Source organism: Anolis carolinensis, unplaced genomic scaffold (assembly GCF_035594765.1).
Source record: "Anolis carolinensis isolate JA03-04 unplaced genomic scaffold, rAnoCar3.1.pri scaffold_12, whole genome shotgun sequence".
Taxonomy (NCBI): Eukaryota; Metazoa; Chordata; class Lepidosauria; order Squamata; family Dactyloidae; genus Anolis; species Anolis carolinensis.
In genome coordinates, this window is record NW_026943823.1 from 14,026,771 (window position 1) to 14,049,194 (window position 22,424).

Genomic DNA, 22,424 nt, shown 5'->3' on the forward strand with positions numbered 1-22,424 from the left:
TTTGCTTGAAGTCAGAACCACATTGGAGCATCCAAGAGCTGCCAAAGCCACTGGATCCTTAGGATCTGACTCACATGTTGGAGAGCCAGATAATATATTGGCATTCATTAGGAATGTGTGTTTCTCCCTCTGAAGTGTATAAATGCTAAGGATGGGATCCTGTAGGCAACACACTTTGATGCAATTTGGGACCTGTCCACACTACACCATTATATGGTTCCATGGTTTTCTGTCCTATTGTATCATGGAAGTTGCAGTTTAAGGAGCAGGATTTGCTCACATTTTGACTCACGATTCATAATGGAGTCAATGTGGTGCCTTCAATGTACCAATGGGTTGCAGAAAAAGTAAATGTATCCCCCCACATCATCATCCACAACAACATTAGGTAGGAGTTTTGCCTAGCCCTCATTTGACAAGTTTGTTTGCCACAAGGTCATGGGGGAACTTGTCAAAGGCCTTCCTAAAATCCAGATACACTAGTTATATATGCTCTAGATATGAGTATATACAGTAAGCAAAGGATATGTGTATGTATGTGTGTATCTATCTATTGTAGTTGATGTAGACTCTCAGCTGTTGCTCATTTTCTGTTACTGCTTGATGTAATAACTCTTGTTCTTCTCAGTCCCAGTGGGTTATTTTTCTTTGCTTTTGTGATGGAGTACGGCGAGGGGGGAAGCAGAACGCATGAAGAAAAATAATGAGAAGTGGGTGAAGGATTAATTATTTTGTGGGTGATTTTCCCCCCAAAGAAGGAGGACAATTTTATTCACATGAAGCATATGACTGTAGGCAACTAAACTTGCGAAAGAACCTCTTTTTTTAGGCTGTGATGGGAAGGGGATGCTGGGATCTATAATCCAAAAATGCCCAGTTTAGAGACTGTGATACAGAAAAGACACAAGCAGATGGGGGACATCAATGTCAAAATGCTGCTGAAATGATCAACAAGGTGTTTTTTTTAATGTCAGGAGCTACTTGAGAAACTGCAAGTCATTTCTGGTGTGAGAGAATTGGTCATTTGTAAGGACGTTGCCCAGAGGACGCTTGGACGCATGCGCTGGAAGGCTTCTCTCATATCCCCACATGGGAAGCTGGAACTGACAGACAGGAGCTCACCCCACTCCTTGGATTCGAACCGCCAACCTTTCGGCAGCAGTCCTGTCGGCACAAGGGTTTAACCCATTGCGCCACCAGGAGCTCTTATCAACAAGTTGAATCATGGAGCACATATAGTAGACAAAAGAACTGGAAAACAGATGGGCTGCATTTGAGGCAGAAAGGGGTTTACTCCTAAAAGCGATGTTCTAAACATTTTTTTACAGTATTTATATTCTGCCCTTCTCACCCCGAAGGGGACTCAGGATGGATCACATTACACATATAAGGCAAACATTCAATGCCTTAACATAGAACAAAGACAAGACAAACACGAGGCTCCGAGCTGGCCTCGAACTCATGACCTCCTGGTCAGAGTGATTCATTGAAGCTGGCTGCAGCTGGTTGTTCAACAGCCTACGCCACAGCCCGGCCCGAACATTTGCAAAAACAAGCTGCAAAAAAAAAACCATGCAGCAGTTTTGAAACGAGGTATTGGGGCAGCCAAAAGAGATGCGGTAAGACAATCGGGGGGAAAGGAATTCATCCGTCTATGAGTCAATGGAACAGCGGCCAAGGTTTTCACTCGAGCAGATTTTCTCTGAAAAGTTGGGCAATCCATGAGAAGGCAGCAAACCAATTTGCCTGGGCAAAAACCAAGCAGTGAGGTTGCATGGTTAAAAACAACACCACACAAAAAACAAAAACAAAACTCTTCTAGGAACACATAAGCAGAGTGTCCTAGTTCCACATGCGCAGCTAAGCAACATTTGCTTGAGTTATTGTTGAGCCTCTTTATGTCCTTTATGGCCCTTTCATGGCTGGTGAGGATTGGGATGGAGACCTGGGTCCACTACTGGAGATCTCAGCAGGTGGTGTCATCATTCTGTATCTGGTTGTCGAGACACAGCCAGATGCTTCTGAGATATCTGCTGTTAAGTCATTTCCAACTCATAGCAATCCATCAAGCTCTCTTATAACACAAAGGTTGGCACCCTTAATGGCATGCACAGTTAGTCCAACATATGCCTCCATAGAGCCACATAAGTTCACTTTATATCTTCCTTGGATCACTGCAAACTTTGCTAGCCTCTTCCTTTCTTCTCTTCCAGCCAAGATGTAAAGAAGGACATGCTTTCAGGACATTTTGAAGATGGCCGTTCACTTTGTTGTTGATATTTTTGTGCCTTCAGGTCATTTGCAACTCATGGCAACCCATGACACTCTCTTGTCCTACAACAGCTAGGATAGTTACTGGTATAGAAGGGCATCTATCCACCTTATGTCCTTCTGTATGTCTTTCTTTGGTTACTGCAAAGAAAGTGACCAAAGAAAGTGACCAAGGCTTTGCAGTGACCAAAGAAAGACATACAGAAGGGCATAAGGTGGATAGATGCCCTTCTATACCAGTAACTATTCCAGCTGTTGTAGGACAAGAGAGTGTAATAGGTTGCCATGAGTTGCAAATAACTTGAAAGCACAACAACAAACAGCCATCCCCAAAATGACCCAAAAAAGACACACACCAGAGAGTATTTTGCAGAGATCCTGTCTGACATCTTCATATCCCGTCTCTCATGTGATGTTTCATTCAGCTCAGATGATCATTTTTAATCCATGGACTATGATGGCTCCCTTGCTTGGAGGCAAGGAATGATCTGGATATCATCACAATCATTATCATCATTTTTTATCATGTCAGAAGTGACTTGAGAGCATATTGCAAGTTGCTTCTGGTGTGAGAAAATTGGCCATTTACAGAGACATTGCTCAGGGGACTGGAAGGCTTCTCTCATGCTAGAGCTGACAGACAAGAGCTCACCCCATCTTTTGAATTCAAACCGGCAACCTTTAGGTCAATAACCCAACCTTCAGGTCAGCAGCTCAGCCACTACAAGGGTTTAACCCATTGTGCCACTGTGGATCCATCATCATCATCATCATCATCATCATCATCATCATCATCATCCCCCCTATCTCTCAAAAAGGAGACCCAAAGTGGCTAACCGTAAAAGCAATGCAATATATAGAAAGGGAAACATTAAAATAGAAATAATGTTGAAACTATTACAAATAATCATTTAGTAATGGAGATTTTTAAAGGGTCTGTTTAAAATGCTGAATCTTTTTAATTGGATTTGGGGAGTCAACCTTTTGAGTTTTTTTTTCAGGATCTCCAATGGATACCAAAATCCATAGATGCTCAAGTCCCATTAAAGGTAAAGGTAAATGTTTCCCCTGACATTATGTCTAGTCGTGTCCAACTCTGGGGGTTGATGCTCATCTCAATTTCTACGCTAAAGAGCCAGTGTTGTCCGTAGACACCTCCAAGGTCATGTAGCTGGCATGACTTCATGGAGTGCCATTGCCTTCCCACCGGAGCAGTACCTATTGATCTACTCATATTTGCATGTTTTCGAACTGCTAGGTCGGCAGAAGCTGGGGCTAACAGCGGGAGCTCACCCTGCTCCCCGGATTCGAACCTGTTACCTTTGGTCAGCAAGTTCAGCAGCTCAGCAGTGTAACCCGCTGCACCACTGACGGCTCCCAAGAGTCATTACTGTACATACAATGACTTAAGAAAACTGCACCCCTATATAGAAGAGTGAATCCAAAATAAGGTTTTTGGTCTTTTTGCAAATATTTTCAAGTCATGGTTGGATAGGGAGCGCCGATTATATCTCCTTTCAGACAGAAACTAAAATGAGGACTTACTGCCACATCGGATATAAAAACCACCAGATGCCACTGGTTTTAATTATTATTTTCATCTGTTGATCACAGTGATGGATTTAATGTAAAAAATTAATAATATTTACAGTCTACTGTTTAAAGCTCAGGGAGAAATGACGTCTGGAGAAGGACATCTCTAAACCCCAAACAAGGCAGGTTTGTGCAAGAAAGCCACAAGCATGGACCCAAATGCAGCAGTGGGCCAATTTAGGTCACCAGATTTCATAAGGGGGAAAGATGATGTGAATGAAGAGAGAATCATGGAGTATTTGAAGCTCTGGGATTGTCTTCCAGAGAGAGTTGCTCTTGAAAGAGCAGGTTTTGCATTGTGAGGCACAAGGCTTGAGGCACCTCGAGCAAGGCTTGGTTTTTAATCACCGCAATCGCTCTGAGCAGAGAGGGCTGCTTGAAGTCGGCCGATCTCTCTCTAATAAATACCGACTTGCAGGGTTTGAGATCCTTCTTTCCTGCTGCTGCCCTTGATCTCCTGGAAGAGCCTGTCTGTCTTATCGGAGGGTTTGCTTTCAAAGCGGTTGCTCCGTTGTCATTGTGCACCACTCCATGATCCATAAAGAAAAAAGGAACAACGTGTTGTCAAAGGCTTTCATGGCTGGAATCACTGGCTTGCTGTGAATTTTCCAGACTGTATGGTCATGTTCCAGGAGCATTCCCTCCTGATGTTTATGCCCACATCTATGGCAGGCATCCTCAAAGGTTGTCAGGTCTGTTGGAAACTAGGCAAGTTGGGTTTATATATCTGTGGAATAATGTCCAGGCTGGGAGGAGGAATTCTTGTCTGTTTGAGGCAACTGTGAATGTTGCAATTGGCCACCTTGATTAGCATTGGATTCCCCCAGCCAGACAGCAGCCAGGCTTTGAAGCTGCCAGGCTATTCGAGGTGTTAAATCCACAAGCACGTGGACAATTTCAACAGAAAGGAGAAAACCATGAAAATGTACAAAATCTGGCTACCAGTATTAAAAAAAAACAACCCAAAAACCGGACAGCAAATAAAGAAGAACACTCAGAAGATAGCATTGCAGACATGAAACAATCAAGGCCACCTAATACCTCCCCAAAAGGATTCCCCCATGCAGGAAGCAGCCAGGCTTTCAAGCTGCAAGGCCATTCAATGCTAATCAAGGTGGATAATGGCAACATTCACACTTGCCACGAACAGACAAGAGTTCTTTCTCCCACTCTAGACTTCCCAGAGATATATAAACTCTACTTGCCTAGTTTCCAACAGGTCTCAAAACTTCTGAGGATGCCTGCCATAGATGTGGGTGAAACATCAGGAGAGAATGCTTCTGGAACATGGCCGTGCAGCCCGGAAAACTCACAGCAACCCAGTGATTCCGACCATGAAACACAAAAATGCACACTTCTGCCAGATAAGAAGTAAGCCAAAGTCCTGCCTGAATAAAAAAGGGTCTTTGCTGGTTAGCAGAGGGAAAGGAGATATCCTGAGATTTGCTAAGGCACTAAGAACATTTTGACATAGAAGGCGATAGCCCTTTAAAACTACAACTCCCAGGATTCCATAGCATTGAGCCATGGCTGTTAAAAGTGGTGGCAAACTGCATTCCTAGATGCCTCCCTTGTGTCCTCACTGTTTGTGATAGTGGAGGAATCAATAGAAACCCTTCCCTTGAATATCTTAAAGCTTGACTCTTGGAAAAGAAAAGGAAAATGGAAAAAATGTCATAGAAGACTCTACACACAGACATTTCATGCCTGTTGGGTACCTTGACATAGGCCACAATTTTCAAGGAGATGGTGGCCAAGTAGAGGGAGTTCATTGCGAAATCCATCAGGTTCCACCAATCGTGGACGTACTCCGTGAAGCCGCCGTCCCACATCTCTTTGATTTCTCCCCAAATAAAGCCTGGAGAGGAAAGAGAAGAGGAAAAAAAGGAATCAATTTCCATCAGGCATCATTACCGGCTGGGCACCGAAGCAGCGCGGATTGGGATGTAAGGAAAAGGCCATTGGAAGAGTAACGGCCCGGAAACAACTTGCGGTTCTCCTTTTGCCTCTGCTGCTGCCAAATGTAATAATGCAGCTTTCTGAGCAATTTGCTAGGAGAGAACATGAAATAGAAGGGAGGGCTCAAGCATAAATATTTGGACCTTGACTTCAAAAGAAAGAAAAGGACAAAAAAAGAAAGGTTAATGAAACGTCCATTCGGGATGATTGAAAAATCTTTTTAGATCAAGATGAAAACACACAGTACAATTGGGCTTTGCCTAAGAAGCTCCAATTTAACCTTTTTGGGGAAAGATTTGCTTTCTTCTTAGATAACGTTTACATAGAGAAGGACACATCATTCCCTGGTTTCCAGCTTATTTGGAACTTAGCTGCATTTTCTCCATTAGAATGTATAATTATGAATGATCCTGTAATGTAATGCTTCGGAGAGAGACTGGACAATGTGTTGTCAAATGCTTTCATGTCTGGAATCACTGGATTGCTGTGAGTTTTCCAGAAGCATTTTTCCTGACGTTTCGCCCACATCTATGGCAGGCATCCTCAGAGGTTGTGAGGTCTGCTGGGACTGACCTCACAAGTTTGGTCCAGATCCATAATTGTTTGAGTCCACATTGCTCTCTGGATGTAAGTGAACTACAACTCCCAAACTCAAGAAAACCCTTCCAGTATTTTCTGTTCGTCATGGGAGTTCTGTGTGACAGGTCTGGTTCAGTTCCATTGTTGGTGGAGTTCAGAATGCTCTTTGATTGTAGGTGAACTATAAATCCCAGCAACTACAACTCCCAAATGCCAAAAACATCCCCCCACCCCACTAATATTCAAATTTGGGCGTATTGGGTATTTGTGCCAAATTTGGTCCAGTAAATAAAAATACATCTTGCATATCAGATATTTACATTACGAATCATAACAGTAGCAAAATGACAGTTATGAAATAACAACAAAAATAATTTCACGGTTGGGGGTCACCACAACATAAGGAATTGTATTAAAGGGTTGCGGCATTAGGAAGGGTGAGATTATGCCAATGCACAAAATGCACAAAATATAGCAGTTCTTCGGAAGTGTTCCTTTCAGTGCCCAAAAGCATCTACTCTCCCATAAAACATCTTGTTTCTATATCATGCTCTCAAGAGGCAAAAATCAAGCAGACTTCGTTAAAAGTAATATATTTGGTTTACTCACAACCTTCATATATTTAGCATACAGGTACATAACTTGTCAATTCACTTACAAATAGGTTTGAAGTAGTTTCTCTGTGCAGGTAACACAGAGCATCTTTGTTATGATCTTAACAGGAGACCCCGATGGCGTAGTGGACTAAGGCCTCATGACTTGAAGGTTGGGTTGCTGACCTGAAAGCTGCCAGGTTCGAATCCCATCTGGGGAGAGTGCGGATGAGCTCCCTCTATCAGCTCCAGCTCCATGCGGGGACATGAGAGAAGCCTCCCACAAGGATGGTAAAAACATCAAAACATCCGGGCGTCCCCTGGGCAACGTCCTTGCAGACAGCCAATTCTCTCACTCCAGAAGCGACTCAAGTTGCTCCTGACACACACACAAACACACAAATGATCTTAACAGTCCAAAGTCTAAAGCATCTCTGTGTTCTTAAAAGGAGTCTGAGTTCTGAGCAGTCTCAGATCTGATCATGTGGTGTGCAGCCCCTCCCACAACCTCAAGAAACATGGAGTAAAAGGTAAGCTGTATACCAAAACATACATATACAATACAGTAAACAAACAGAATCATATACAAAACAAATTACTGGTGGAGGCTTGAAGAAGGTTGCTATTTCCAACAGATGTAGATCAGTTCTCACTCTATCTTCTTCCTTTTCCTATTCTCCTTCTCCTTCCTCATCTCTGCCATACAGTCTGGGGCCTCCCCAAACTACAAATCCCATGATTCTAAGGCAATGAGCAATGGGAGTTCAAACTGCATCAATTCATCAGTGTAGATGCACTCCTACTTATTTTGTGGAAAACGATTAACCTTTTTTCTCCAGAGTTTCCAAAGCCATATATAGGTTGAGCATCCCTTCTCTGGAAGTCTTCTCCTGAGCTGTGATTTGCATAGGAAAAAATCAAACCAATGAGCCTTCCACATCTTGTGCATCCTCACGTCTGCTATTTGTGTGCTTCGCTCTCCCTTTCTAAAAAGGAAGGATTGGAAGGGAAGCTTCCGAGGGATGAGTCCGTACCTCTATGGATGGAAAAGGCAGGCATATCCCTGCAAGCAAACTGTGGCTGACCTGAGCCCTGTTTCTTAACACCTGCCTCCAAGTTGCAATTGCACGAAGGCCTCTGAGGAAACGGTGTGGATTTGGGGAGAAGTAATGAGCCGAGGATGAGATTGTTGTGAATAAGCAGGTTCATGTTTCGTCTTGCAGCTACCACCTCTCCTCTTGAAAAAGGTTGCACTCCTTGCAGTTGAGCAAAAGTAGGATGGGGCTATTGACTGAACGGAAAGAACAGCCACGTTCATTGCAGGCAGTCACTATAGAAACAGACCTAACATGGCTTACTCACAATACATGTAGCATATGGGGTTCTCTGCCGGCAGTTAATCTACTCATTTATCGCAACAGTAAAGAAGGTGGGACAGAAGGTAAAGATATTAAGGTAAAGGGCAAAATACTGAAATATTCACTGTTGTAACTGTAGTGATTTCAAGTCACTTCCAAATTTAGGCAACCCCAGAGCTTCCTTGGCAAGATTTGGCAGCTTAAAAAGCCAATGGGATTTTGGTCTGCAGAAATAGGAGTCTAGTGCCTAGATCAGTGGTTCTCAACCTTCCTAATGCCGAGACCCCTTAATACAGTTCCTCATGTTGTGGGGACCCCCAACCATGCAATTATTTTTGTTGCCACTTCAGAACTGTCATTTTGCTACTGGTATGAATTGTAATGTAAATATCTGATGTGCAGGGTGTATTTTCTTTCACTGGACCAAATTTGGCACAAATACCCAATACGCCCAAATTTGAATACTGATGGGGTTGGGGAGATTGATTTTGTCATTTGGGAGTTGTGGTTGCTGGGATTTATAGTTCACCTACAATTAAAAAGCATTCTGAATTCCACCAAGGATGGAACTGAACCAAACCTGGCACACAAAACTCCCATGACCAACAGAAAATACTGGAAGGGTTTGGTGGGCATTGACCTTGACTTTTAGAGTTGTAGTTCATCTACATCCAGAGAGCACTGTGAACTCAAACAATGATGGATGGACCAAACTTGGCATGAATACTCAATATGGCCAAATTTGTACACTAGCTGAGTTTGGGAAAATAGATCTTGACATTTGGGAGTTGTAGTTGCTGGGATTTGTAGTTCACCTTGAACCCCACCAACAACAGAATTGGGCCAAACTTCCCACACAGAAGCGCCATGACCAACGGAAAATACTGTTCTTTGGCGACCCCTCTGACACCCTCATGACCCCCCACGGGTTGAGAAATGCTGTGAACAGATAAGAGGTTAACTAGGTTAACAATCTAAGAACTGAAAACTAAATTGCCTTTCATGAGTACATGTGGTTATATACCACTGAAAAGAAGCTGTTACTCAAATGAGTTTTTTGCTGTTCTCTGGAAGATCATACCTTTACAAAAGGTTATGATTTTCAAATAGTTGTGGATGCCATTTTTCTCCAAAAGGCTAAGGAGATTCTGGTTTTCCAAAAGTTGATGATCTGTAAAAGGTCACGCCTTTCTAAAAACATTTAAGAAATTAAACCAGATTCTGCAGTATGAGTGTCAACCAGATTTTCACAGAAATAGCAGCCTCTATAACAGCACAGATCTGCATGCAATTCTCATTAAACCCCAATATGTATTTGCATCCCTGGACTTACCTAAAACCCAGGGGAGGATCATCCATTCGACGACGGTGGGAGGAGGTCCCTGCATGTGGAGGTCAGTCCTGACAATGTGCTGCGAGGCGAGGAGGAGCATGAAGAGGAAGGTCAGGTAGGAGCCCGTGTGGCAGATGAACTTTATAAATGGCTTTTTGATGAACAGTCCAAGCCTGCTCTTTGGCGCAATCAGGTAGGCCACAGAAAGCACAGGGAAGAGGAGTCCAATGGTGATGCAGGTCAGGAGCTTGACCGCCCAGTGCTTCCGCCGCCATCCGGGAAAGCCGTCGTACCAAAGCGTTGCGAGCAGCTGCTGGCAGTTGGGCTGGGCAACAAACTGGGACGAGAGAGGAAGAGTGAACAAACTAAGTGACGACATTGCAGAGCACAAGGTGACATTCCCAACAAGAACAAGCCTGGGTTGGATCAGATCTCATCTACACCAGAGACCATGTGTTGGTTGAGCCTCGAACTCCCTGCAGGTTTTAATGCAGAACTATCCATGGTGCTGAACTCTGTTCCCAAACTTCAGCATCCTGGATGAACCTTTCATATCTATCCAAGTTCAAGAGCATATCCTCTGCCCATACTGATATTGAAGCTGCTAGCTGTCATTGATTTCAAATAAGACGGTTTGGGGACCAAAGTTGGATTTCCACCTCACTAATAAAGGTGCCAGGTTCAAATCCCAGGAGCGGAGTGAGTGCCTGCTGTTAGCCCCAGCTCCTGCCAACCTAGCTCTTCGAAAACATGCAAATGTGAGTAGAGCAATAGGTACCGCTCTGGCGGGAAGGTAACGACGCTCTATGCAGTCATGCCGGCCACATGACCTGGAGATGTCTATGGACAACGCCGGCTCTTCGACTTAGAAATGGAGATGAGCACCAACCCTCAGAGTCGGTCACGACTGGACTTAACATCGGGGAAACCTTTACCTAAATATAGAAGCTTTTTTTTGTGTATGTCAGGAGCGACTTGAGAAACTGCAAGTCGCTTCTGGTGTGAAAGAATTGGCCATCTGCAAGGACATTGTCCAGGGGATGCCCAGATGGACTATGCCCAGCCTTGGACTATGATTTTTTTAATGATGTGATTTTAATATTGAATGTAATGTTTTAAATGTTTCATATGAATTAATTTTAAATTTAATTGATTTTAAGTCTCTGTTTGTATGTATTTTAAGGCATCTAATGGTTGCCATATGTAAGCCACCTTGTGTCCTCTTCGGGGTAGAAATAAGGTAAATAAATAATAAATAATGAATAAATGTTTTTTGATGTTTTACTATCCTTGTGAATGGCTTCTCTAATGTCCCCACATGGAGCTGGAGCTGACAGAGGGAGCTCATCTGTGCTCTCCCCAGGTTGGATTCGAACCAGCAACTCAACCTTCAAGTCAGCAGTCCTGCCGGCACAAGGGTTTAACCCATTACACCACCGGGAGCTCCATAGAAGCTATTAACCATCATTGATTTATGATGAGATCCTCTGAGGTGCAAAATTGTGCTTCCACCTCACTAATATAAGGCTATTAACCACAATCTTTGAGGATTCCATTCCTTTAAAAAGCCTGTGAAATTGATAAGATCATCATCATCATCATCATCATCATCATCATCATCACCACCACCACCATCACCAATTTTATCTATTACCCACCTCTCCTTAAAGCTCAAGGTGGGATACAAAAATGTTAAAATACAAAGATTAAAACATGAGATCATTAAAACACATATATTCAATGACAAAGACCTAAGATTAAAACACATTAAATAATTAATACCAATATAATACAAGATTAAACCCTTGTGCCAGCTGGACTGCTGACCTGAAGCTTGGGTTGACGACCTGAAGGTTACTGGTTCAAATCCGCGAGATGGGGTGAGCTCCCGTCTGTCATCTCTAGCTTGCGGGGACATGAGAGAAGCCTCGTAGCAGGATGGTAACACATCCGGGCATCCCCTGGGCAACATCTCGGTAGATGGCCAATTCTCTCACACCAGAAGCAACTTGCAGTATGTTCTCAAGTTGCTTCTGACATGATAAAAATATATTAATATAAGTTTAGATTTATAGATTAAAATAGACTGGATAGGCCTTTAGTTCTGTTTTAAATTCTGTCATAAGTCAACTTGAAGATACACGGACACACATGATTTTTTTAAAAATCTTGCATTTTCAAAAATTGCAATGTTGTATTTTTAATTGCATTGTTATTGTGTGTGCGCGCATGCAAACAAGGCAGCAAACACTATAAACCAGTATTGCCTGAGTCTATCCTCGGTGAAATGATTTCCTCTTGCAAATCTGACTCTGCCTGATTAAAAATTAAGAGGGTTCATATTTCATTCAGGAGTTTCTTACAAATTTATCATCGGAAAAGGAAGGCATAGTGAGTTATATGTGTGTATGCTGCCATCAAAAACAACAATATAGTCTTTTAAGCGCTTGGTCTTTGGGAGGAAATGAAGCCAAAGAGGATGAGAAGCTTTCAGTCTTTTTTTCTTTTCTTTTTTAAACAACCCTCATCAAAAGTGCAATTCACAGTTGGATGGCAATTGAATTACTCTCCGGTCATTGAAACACAACCTCTTTTGACTTAAAAGTTCTATGATTCTGAAGGATTTAGAACCATGTCAATAGGCTTTTTCCTTCAAGATCAAGACCACAGAAAGGTGTTGAAAGCAGAAGGTTGGAAGGGGAAGGGGGCGAAGGAAGGCGTTAAAATACCATCGAGTGCATCTACACTGTAGAATGAATGCAGTTGAGCATCACTTGAACTGCCAGGGTGCAATGCTATGGAATCATGGGAGTTATCGTTTGGTGGGGCACGTGCACTCTTTGGTAGAGAAGGCTCAAGACATTATAAAACTACAAATCTTGTGATTCCATAGCATTGAGCCATTGCAATTCAAGTGGCATCAAACTGAATTCATTCTACAGCAGGCATGGGCAAACTTTGGCCCTCCAGGTGTCTTGGACCTCAACTCCCACAATTCCTAACAGCCTCAGGCCCCTTCCTTTTCCCTCTCAGCCACTTAAGGAAGGAAAGGGAAAAGGTGTTTGGAGAGAAATGGATAGGAAAGAAAAGGAGTTTGGAGATATGGGTAGGAAAAAAAGGAGTTTGGAGAGATATGGATACAAAGGAAAAGGAGTTTGGAGATATGAATAGGAAGGAAAGGGAAAAGGAGTTTGGAGAGATATGGATACGAAGGAAGGGATAGAGGAGTTTGGAGAGATATGATAGGATGGAAAGGGGTTTTTGAGAGACATGGATAGGAATTAAAGGGGGTTTGGATAGATATGGATAGGAAGGAAAAACATTTTGGAGGGACATGGATAGGAAGAAAAGGAAAAGGGGGGTTGGAGATATATGGGCAGGAAGAAAAGGAAAAGGGAAGTTGGAGAGATCAATAGGAAGAAAAAGGCAAGGGAGTGGTCCAGAGCTAAGATTTCATGGCAGGGAAAAAGGAGAAAGGCCCATTTGTAAGTATGAGTTGTTTGTAAGTCGGATGTTCATAGCTCGGAGATGGCCTGTAGATGCATTTCAGCCACTGAGCTTGAAGAAATTCTTTCAGCATTTGTTATCTCTGCTCTCCAAGATGTCTATTGGTATTCATATCAGTGAGACTAGGTTGCAGTCCATATCTTATAGTTTGGTCTGCTTCCTCAATCCACACTCCAGTCTGTAACAGATTTTTTAAATCGTGTCAGAAGCAACTTGAGAACATACTGCAAGTCGCTTCTGGTGTGAGAGAATTGGCTGTCAACAGATACGTTGACCAGGGGACACCCAGGTGTGTTACTGGGAAGCTTCTCTCATGTCCTCGCAAGCTAGAGCTGATAGACGAGAACTCACCCCGTCTCATGGATTTAAACCAGCAACCTTCAGGCCAGCAACCCAACTTTCAGGTTAACAGTCCAGCCAGCACAAGGGTTTAACCCAGGGGTCCCCAAACTTTTTAAACAGGGGGCCAGTTCACGATCCTTCGGACCATTGGAGGGCCGGACTATAGTTGGCCACCGAGCAATAAATAATAATAATAACAACAACAACAACAATAATAAATAAGAGGGTTGGAAGAGACCCTTTGGGCCATTGAGTCCAATCCCCCTTTGCCTTTGTGCACCGAAAGCACAAGCAAAGCATCCCTGACAGATGGCCACCCAGAATCAATGCTAATAATAATAATAATAATAATAATAATAATAATAATAATAATAATGGTTGTAACAGAAGAAGAGATCCCTTGGGTCATTTAGCCCAACCCCCTTCTGCCCTTGTGCCGTGGGGGCCGGATAAATGGCTTCGATGGGCCGCATCCGGCCCCCGGGTCTTAGTTTGGGGACCCCTGGTTTAACCTATTGTGCCACCGTGGCTCCTATCTGCTATAGATGAAAAGTAGGATAACTGTATGCTACCAAGATTGCAAAAGCTATGAATGAGGAAGAATGCACAAGGTAGGAAAAACTGCAGTAATTTGTCTAAAAGAGAATGGCAAAAATCTGCCTTGCTCTTTCCTTTCCTCTCCCTTCCCCTTTTGCTTTTTAAACTCAGCAATGAAAGGAAGCTGGAGCAAAGTGAGAAGACAGAAACCAGGGCATTTAAAAAGTAGCTGAAAAAATGGGACGACGGAAGATTTATCTGGACTATTCCTGCCCAATTGGGATGGATGGTTTTAAGGCATGCATCTCCATTCTGGTGAATATGAGCCAAGGGGCCTCCATGGTTGACAAAACTATTCTTCAACCCATTTCTATCCTAAATGCAATTTCCGTCCTGTTCTTTAATCTTCTTCCCCCTGCCGCCAGGAAGGAAGGAATCAAGGAAGAGCATGAACATTACATATATTGCCTTCCCACGTGACTCTACCATATAGATCTGGCTTAATGATCGGTAGCCCGTTTTGCACCGAGCAATATAAAGAAGCTTTGAAAATTTCTGAATAGGTTTCCCTTTCTCTTTCCTCTGTTTATCAGGCTTGAGGCAAAAGCACAAGCGGTTAAAGCTACAATGATGCCTCCATTCCTGGTTTGGCTCCCCTCCCTTCCTCCCCATTTTATTTTAGCAACAGCAAAATTCCAATGCATTAATTATACATGCTCAATAATCAGCACTGAGGAGACAATGTACTTTCGCCTTGTACCAAAGCAGCTGGCACCGCCATCTCTCATATATATATATATATATATATATATATATATATATATATATATTGATGATCAGGTAGAGTTGGAAGACTAAACCAGTCTGTTAAACCAGGAGAGAAAGGGGAAAAAGTGGAAATCTGGGGAAGACTGTTCTGCAGAGAATTCATCTTCGGTACCAAATGCAAAGAAGTGAGCCGGTTGAGCAGTGCCATCAAGAAAACCGCAAGGAAATGCTCGGTTTGGGAGGGGGAAATCTCACCAAGGAGTAGAATAATCCCTTTAATGGAAAGAATCCAGCAGGATATAGACAAGTCCCACCATTTTAGCAATTTTGGTGACCTAGAAATCCTACAACCGTGAGGCATCTTCATGCATTTTGCAACATTTGCCTGCAGAGGGAATGCGTAGAGGATTCAATATAGAACTACTTCTCAGTTGGCCTCCTCAAAATATACTGTTTGGAGCATTGCATCACTGAACTGAATCATTGTATAAACTGGGAGATCTACATCTCCCTTCCATATCCAACTCTTAATCTTACCTTGGGAGAATCTATAATGCAGAGTTAATGCAGTTTGACCCAACTTGAACTGCCATGGCTCAATACTATGGAATGGTAGGCACTGTATTGTTTAAAGTAGACTATGGAATTGCTATCAAACATCTGAAACCACTTTTCTCTTCCAAAGGTGGTGATCCATCTACACTGTAGAATAAATGCAGTTTGACACTACTTTAATAGCCATGACAATGCCATAGAATAGTGGGAGTTGCAGTTTTACAAGGCCTTTAGCCTTTTCTACCTAATAAAATTTCAACTCCCAGGATTTGCCCTATGCAGCCAAGATGTTGTTGTTGTTGTAGTGGTGGTGGTAGTAGTAGTAGTAGTTGTTGTTGTTGTTTATTACCTGCCTCTCCTCACAGCTCAAGGTGGAATACAACCCAAATAAAACTGTTAAATAAAACACAATACCATTAAATCACATACCGGTATATAGTAATACATTAAAATATGAAGATTAAAAAGATGTAGGACTTTTTGCCATTTCTTGTCGAGGGCAAGGATATTTGCCATTTTTTTTTTACATCCCTTGCTCTGCTTTCCCCACCACCACAAGCCTTAATTATTCAAAACCTTTTCAATTATCCGAAGGTACATTCTTCCCTTCTGTTGCTGCTAATGTAGATAGATGACTCTTCCCCTTATCCAAACTGTTTGACATTACAGAACATTTCTGGTTTGCGGGCGTCCCTGGGGCCGCTCAGATAAATTATGCACAAAACTCCATCAATGCAGAAAGTATTAATCAAATTTGGGCTTGGATCCCATATCGACACATAAGCTTGGCAACTACAGTTCCACATCCTTCCACAACCCATTTGCCATCAAACCCTGATGCTCACTGGTGGAGAAATTGGGAGATAATGGAAAAGATGTTGGTCTCAGCTTAGAGAAGGAAAGAAATGAGGGTGCCTTCTCCATTGGAGTGCCCACACCTTTTCCTTCTCCCAAGAGTTGGGAGCAGTCAGAATTTCCTGGCCTTCATTGCTTCTGTGATGGTAACAGAAAATAAAAAATAATGGCCACAGATGATTTATATTATGCTAAAGTAGACAATGAAGACATAGAGTTCAATATTTTTCCAGTCATTGTTGTAGATCAGCCAGAGGCCGATGATTTAACTGAGGATTCAGAGAGGATTGTGGGTTTTCCTGTGGCACAAGGTGATGGGCTCTCAAGTCTGGGAAATTCAGGTCTGGGAAATGATGTTTCTCTGTGAGAAAACTGTCTCAGAAGTGTAGTTCGAGGACTAAATAGTAGATAAGGATTCGAGGGAAGAGCTGAGTGATAAGGAGGGTTCGCAGGAGAAGCAACCTATAGATACGGAGATCAACAAAACAAAACTCTTTGTTTACAAATCAGAGCTGAAAATAGAGTACGTCGGGCTAAGAGATTATGTGGGAAAGCTGAGGAGAAATTTCACGGGAGACAATGCTTTCATGGGTGGCTATTAACAACAAGTTGTTTACTTTAAGGGCAGTTCAGGCAATGCTGCGTTAGAGTGAGAAGCTAAGCCTGAGTTCTCTTGTTCATGGTTCAAGTCAAGCCTTGATTTTGGATTTAATTTATCCTGGAAGTTTTCTATGTTTCTGTTCATGTTCTCAAGTCTTACTAGTTAAATCTTCCTGTGGATTTATGCTATATCTGTGATTCCTGGTTGTTTGTGGACTTTATCACCTTTGGAACTTTATGAGACATTTGGATTATTGTTTGATTTTATATGATTTTTCTGTTCTTACAATAAACCGGTTGCTTATATTCCTGTGGAGTAGTGGTTATAGGTGTTCCCAGGCCTGGAATGCAACAGTCATTAATCAGAATGGAGATTGCTTTCAAGTAATCAGGAGAAGATGAGGACTTGGAAGGTCAGCCATGAAGGAACTAGACAAGATCCTCAAGCATGAAGATATATCACTTAAAAAGTTAGGGCTGTCCACACATCACATTTCCCATTTCCATGTATGGTTGTGAAAACTGGATAGGAAGAGAACCAACTCATTTGAGATGTGGTGCTGGAGGAGAGATTGTTGGATATCAAAACCACTAAATCAGTGGTTCTCAACCTGTGGGTCCTCAGATGTTTTGGCCTTCAACTCCCAGAAATCCTAACAGCTGGTAACCTCGTTGTAGGCCAAAACACCTGGGGACCCATAAGGTTGAGAACCATGGCACAACACAGACAAATAAACTGATATAGAGAAAATTGAACTCTCCTTAGAAGCCAAGATAACTGAACTGGCCATATCATGAGAAGACTAGAAAAGATTATAATGATTGCAAGAGTGCACTGCAGATGGAGAGATTCAACCAAGGAAGCCATCCTGACTTTGCAAGACCTGAGCAGATCTGTTGAGGATGGGGAGGCTTGGAGGTCTCTCACTCATATATTGAAGCCAACTAGACACTGGTAGAAGCAGGACTTAACAACTGCTGGGCTGTCAAGAGTTTTTCCAGAAAGGGCAAATGAATAGTGGCTCAGTTTGACCCATTCAAAATGGGACCTATATAAAGTACTAGCTGTGCCCAGCCACGCGTTGCTGTGGCGTTGTCTGGTGGTGTTGGTGAGAAATTGTTGAGGTAGTGGTGGTATTGAATGTCTGTTGTATGGTTGTCTTTATGTTTAGTATGCATTTGGTTGTTTGTGTACTGTGAAAGTGGTGAGGGTAGAGAAGGTCTATGTCCCTGTGTAGTATTGTATAGTATTTATACGTTGTCCATGTGTTGTGAATGCTTGGATTGTGATGTTTGGTGATTAATTTGTATAATCATTACATAATTTGATGTTTAATAGGCTTTTTCTGAATCTCTTCTTATTATCCAACATATTCACTTATCCAACGTTCTGCCGGCCTGTTTATGTTGGATAAGTAAGACTCTACTGTATATTTATAATCTTATATTATCTGTTTAGAATTGGATTATATGAGGCCCCTTCTACACAGCTGGATAAAATGCAAGCTGAAGTGAATTATCTGGTAGTGTGGACTCAAGATAATTCAGTTCAAAGCAGATAATATAAGATTATAAATGGGTTTATATAGCTGTGTGGAAGGGCCTTGAGTCTACACTGCCATATAATCCAGTTAAAATCAGATAATCTGTGGAAAAGGCCTAAGTGAGGCCTAACTGTGCCTGTCCCCTGGGCTGAGTAGGTTGCTAGGAGACCAAGTGGGTGGAGCTTAGCCCTCTAACTGGCAGCAATTGGATAAAAACAATTATTCCTGTCCCTCTAATTAGGACTTTATTTTTCTTTTGTTTTTGTTGTATCAACCTGGAGCCGTGGATGATGGGTTGTGTTGTCAAATTTCGAGGTTGGGGGGCCTGTAGTTTTGTTGTTTTGTCCGGTGCCCTGATTCCATCACTCTTTTATATATATAGAAGAGACCCTTATGTTCCCATAAGTTCCTACCAGGATGCTAGCCTTTGGACCCTTCATATTTCATGTCTTATTAAGTGTGAAAGGATCTCGCTGGATGAAAAATGAAGAGTGTAAGGTCAGTGCTTGAACATAACATGCTAGATGTAATTATGTTACCTGTGGCATGTTGCTTCAGGAGGCAACAAGAGCAGGACAAGTATTGATTCACGTTGTCATTTGGTGAGTGATGAGTAATGTCTGCTAGTTATTTTCCTTGTAACTTTTGGAGGATTAAAATGTCAGATGCCATTTTGAGTGTATTTTTCTAGATGATCCTTTGAAATCTTTTCCTTTTTAAAAAAAACGAAGTAACAAAAAAGACAGGGTGCATCCACATTGTTGAGTCAAGGCAGTTTGATACCCCTTTAACTTCTCTGGCTCAATGCTATGGGATTCTGGGAGCTGTAGTTTGACCTCTTTGGCAGAGAAAGCAAAAGGCCTTGTAAAACTATCATCAAAAAATGGGCTTGTTGGGCACACTTTGGACTTGTGGCGACTTGTGGCCCATAGGTTACATGGTGTGAGGTATATGTCTGAAGTTAGTGATCTATAGGAAAAGGTAAAAGTTTTCCCCTGACATTAAGTCTAGTCGTGCCCGACTCAGAGGGTTGTTGCTCATCTCCATTTCCATTTCTAAATCAGCAGACACCTCCAAGGTCGTGTGGCCATAGGCATGCCTGCATGGAGCACTGTGACCTTCCCGCTGGAGCAGTACCTATTGATCTACTCACATTTGCATGTTTTTGAACTGCTAGGTTGGCAGAAGCTGGGGCTATCAGCAGGAGCTCACCCCACTCCCCAGATTCGAACAACCGACCTTTCGATCAGCAAGTTCAACAGCTCAGTGGTTTAACCCACTGCACATCAGGGGCTCCTGATCCTATAGTGATCTATAGTTTGTAAAATAGTACAATTTACTATGGAAAATGACAACAAGTTTAAGGCATTGTTGAACGAAAGTAAACGTTATGGAAACACCTGGGTAGTATAGCTGCTGTGTAAGCCATTCAGACCAATGGCAGATGACCACGCTAAGGCGCATTTGCTCTGATATCGCATTGTTTCTCATTCTTCTTCTGTCAAACATTCTCCTTTGCGAGTGACTCACCGATAGCAGCAGGCAGCCTCTTACCCATCAGGTAGATTCCATTAGCCTTCCCACAGAAACAAACAGGAGGCTGGCCTGATCTCAGTTCGAACAGCATGTTCTCCTAAGGCCTATATTCTTCTTTCCCCATTTATACCAGGGAGGAGGCACCTATTTCCCAGAACTAATGCCTGCTAAAGTATGCCTTTAAGAACATGCATCAGGCAGACTGACTGCAGACAGGGAAATAAAGATGGACCCACAGCTCTAGAAGAGACCCAAAAGACCATCCTGTCCAACCCTATTCTGCCCAGAAGGAAGGCACAGCTAAAGCATTCCTGAAATATGGCCATCTAAGCTTTGTTTGAAGACCTTCCCCTACCCAAATATTCCACTAAGGTAAAGGTAAAGGTTTCCCCTGACATTATGTCCAGTCATGTTTGACTCTGGGGGTTGGTGCTCATCTCCATTTCTAAGCCAAAGAGCTGGCGTTGTCCGCAGACACCTCCAAGGTCATGTGGCCGGCATGATTGCATGGAGCGCCGTTACCTTCCCACCAGAGCGGTACCTATTGATCTACTCACATTGGCATGTTTTCGAACTGCTAGATTGGCAGAAGCTGGAGCAACAGTGGGTGCTCACTCCGCTCCTGGGATTTGAACCTGGAACCTTTCGATCTGCAAGTTCAGCAGCTCAGTGCTTTAACACACTTTGCCACTGGGGCTCCTAAATATGCCACTATCCTCCAAGAAAATCTTATAGTTCTTATAGAAGAAATATCCTCTTGATTAGGTTGCTGTGAGTTTTCTGGGCTGTATGGCCATGTCTCAGAAGCATTCTCTCCTGATGCTTTGCCCATATCTGTGGCAGGCATCCTTAGAGATTGTGAGGTCAGTTGGAAACTAGGCATCTGATCTTGGAAGCTGAGAAGAGTTGGCCCAAGTTAGTACTTGGATACGAGATCACCAACAGATACTAGGCTATATTTCAAAGGAAGGAACTGGCCAAAAATGATGGCCCAGATGTGGTCCATGGGCCATACTTTGCCTAGAGGTAGAGCAAGAGGAAGGAGTTCCTCCACCCAACATCCAGGATTGCAAACTGTTTTGGAAAGGAAAAATCTGAAGGCGGGAGAACCTTTGCTTTGTTTTGGTGGCCTCCTTGCCATCCAGCCTCAGCATCCATACTGAGCGTAGCCTGCTTTCGAAATCAGCAAATCCCATGCAGGTTTCATGGTTCGAAAATGCTAAATCGGTCTTGCGGCAGTCGGTATCCAGGCTAGCTCATTCGGGGTCCAGATGAATCATAGCTTTACCGTGACGGATTGATAAACCTCAAAAAAGGGCAGCGGAGAAGTGGATGAGATGAGGGAAAGCAGCAAGGGATTCTAGCAAAACAATGAGGACTCCTCCGCCGCACTCAGAAATCAAAATGGCTCTTCTCACCGGAATCCCTGTTGGTTTCCGATGAATCACTCTCCTTGGCTCACCCTTTTCCTGGAGAGAATTGCTACAGGATCATTTGTCTCCTTGCCATGTTCAATGTCCTCTCCTAGTCATTGTTCTCATTTGTACCTCCTCCGTCAGCATCATCCAGAGCTGACTTGCATTCATATTTCCCAGCTGCAAAGAGGAAAATCATGGAGAAATTCCTATTTCTGGACCATAAGGCCAAGAGTCTCCCCAAAGCTAGCTTGTCTACCTCCCAAAAGGCAATAGTTCTAAAGATTGACCCAAAAGTTCAAATGGCATCAACATAAGGAATCCTTGAGCCATTGCCAAAAATCCTGTTGCCAAAGCCAGTCTTGTCTGGTATCTGCCATTTTGACTTCCAACAATGGTTCTCCACAATCGCAATGAGAAAAGAAATATGGCAGCTTCTATCAATGATGCTGAGTATCATTTCTGGGTACTACTTCCCGCAGGAAAGCCAAGTAAGAGCAAGAAGGGTCAAATCAATGGGTCAACTGTTCCCATTTTACTTCCTGACGACATGGTGCCTCACTAGAACTTGAACCTTGGAGAACTTCCTGTGATGACGTACAATGTGAACCTTAACAATGGCAGTTGGACTGCCACCTCCAGAATCCCCAATGGCCATGCTGGCTAGGGATTCTGGGGGGCATAATCACGAAATAACTTCTCAAACCTCTGTACCTCATCTATCAAATCCTCAATGACCAAATTTGGGCAAGCAATTGCATCTGACATCCATGTCCATGATGGAATGCCGTCCTCTACAGCAATTGTTCCCAACCTTTTGCTTCTTATGTCCCACCAATCACTCTGTCAGGACAAAAATAACAACAACACCTTGGGTCATGCCATGACTGAAAGCAAAAGCTCACCTTATTTTCTTTTATTCCTGAGAAGGACATTTCTGTTCAGTAGCACCGTTTTCCTCTATTGACTACTGATGGCAAATTTTTAGAGAGGCATCGCAGGGATGAATGCAACAAGCAGAAATGTTAAAAAGATGTTTGGAGTTGTACTCTGTAATAAATCTCGATGGTGTAACTTGG

The 22,424-nt window shown here is 42.9% G+C and overlaps 1 protein-coding gene across 2 annotated transcripts in view; it reads right to left on the reverse strand.

The window, feature by feature from the left end:
• The window catches only part of trpc5 (transient receptor potential cation channel subfamily C member 5), a 136,968-nt gene that overhangs the window by 35,664 nt on the left and 78,880 nt on the right, over nt 1–22,424 (reverse strand). For both annotated transcript variants that reach the window (XM_003226401.3, XM_062964125.1), the window contains exons 4-5: nt 9,687–10,023; nt 5,583–5,722 (exon numbers count right to left, since the gene is read on the reverse strand). In XM_003226401.3, the coding sequence (XP_003226449.1) occupies nt 5,583–5,722; nt 9,687–10,023 (477 nt within the window). The remainder of the gene's footprint in view (nt 1–5,582; nt 5,723–9,686; nt 10,024–22,424) is intronic.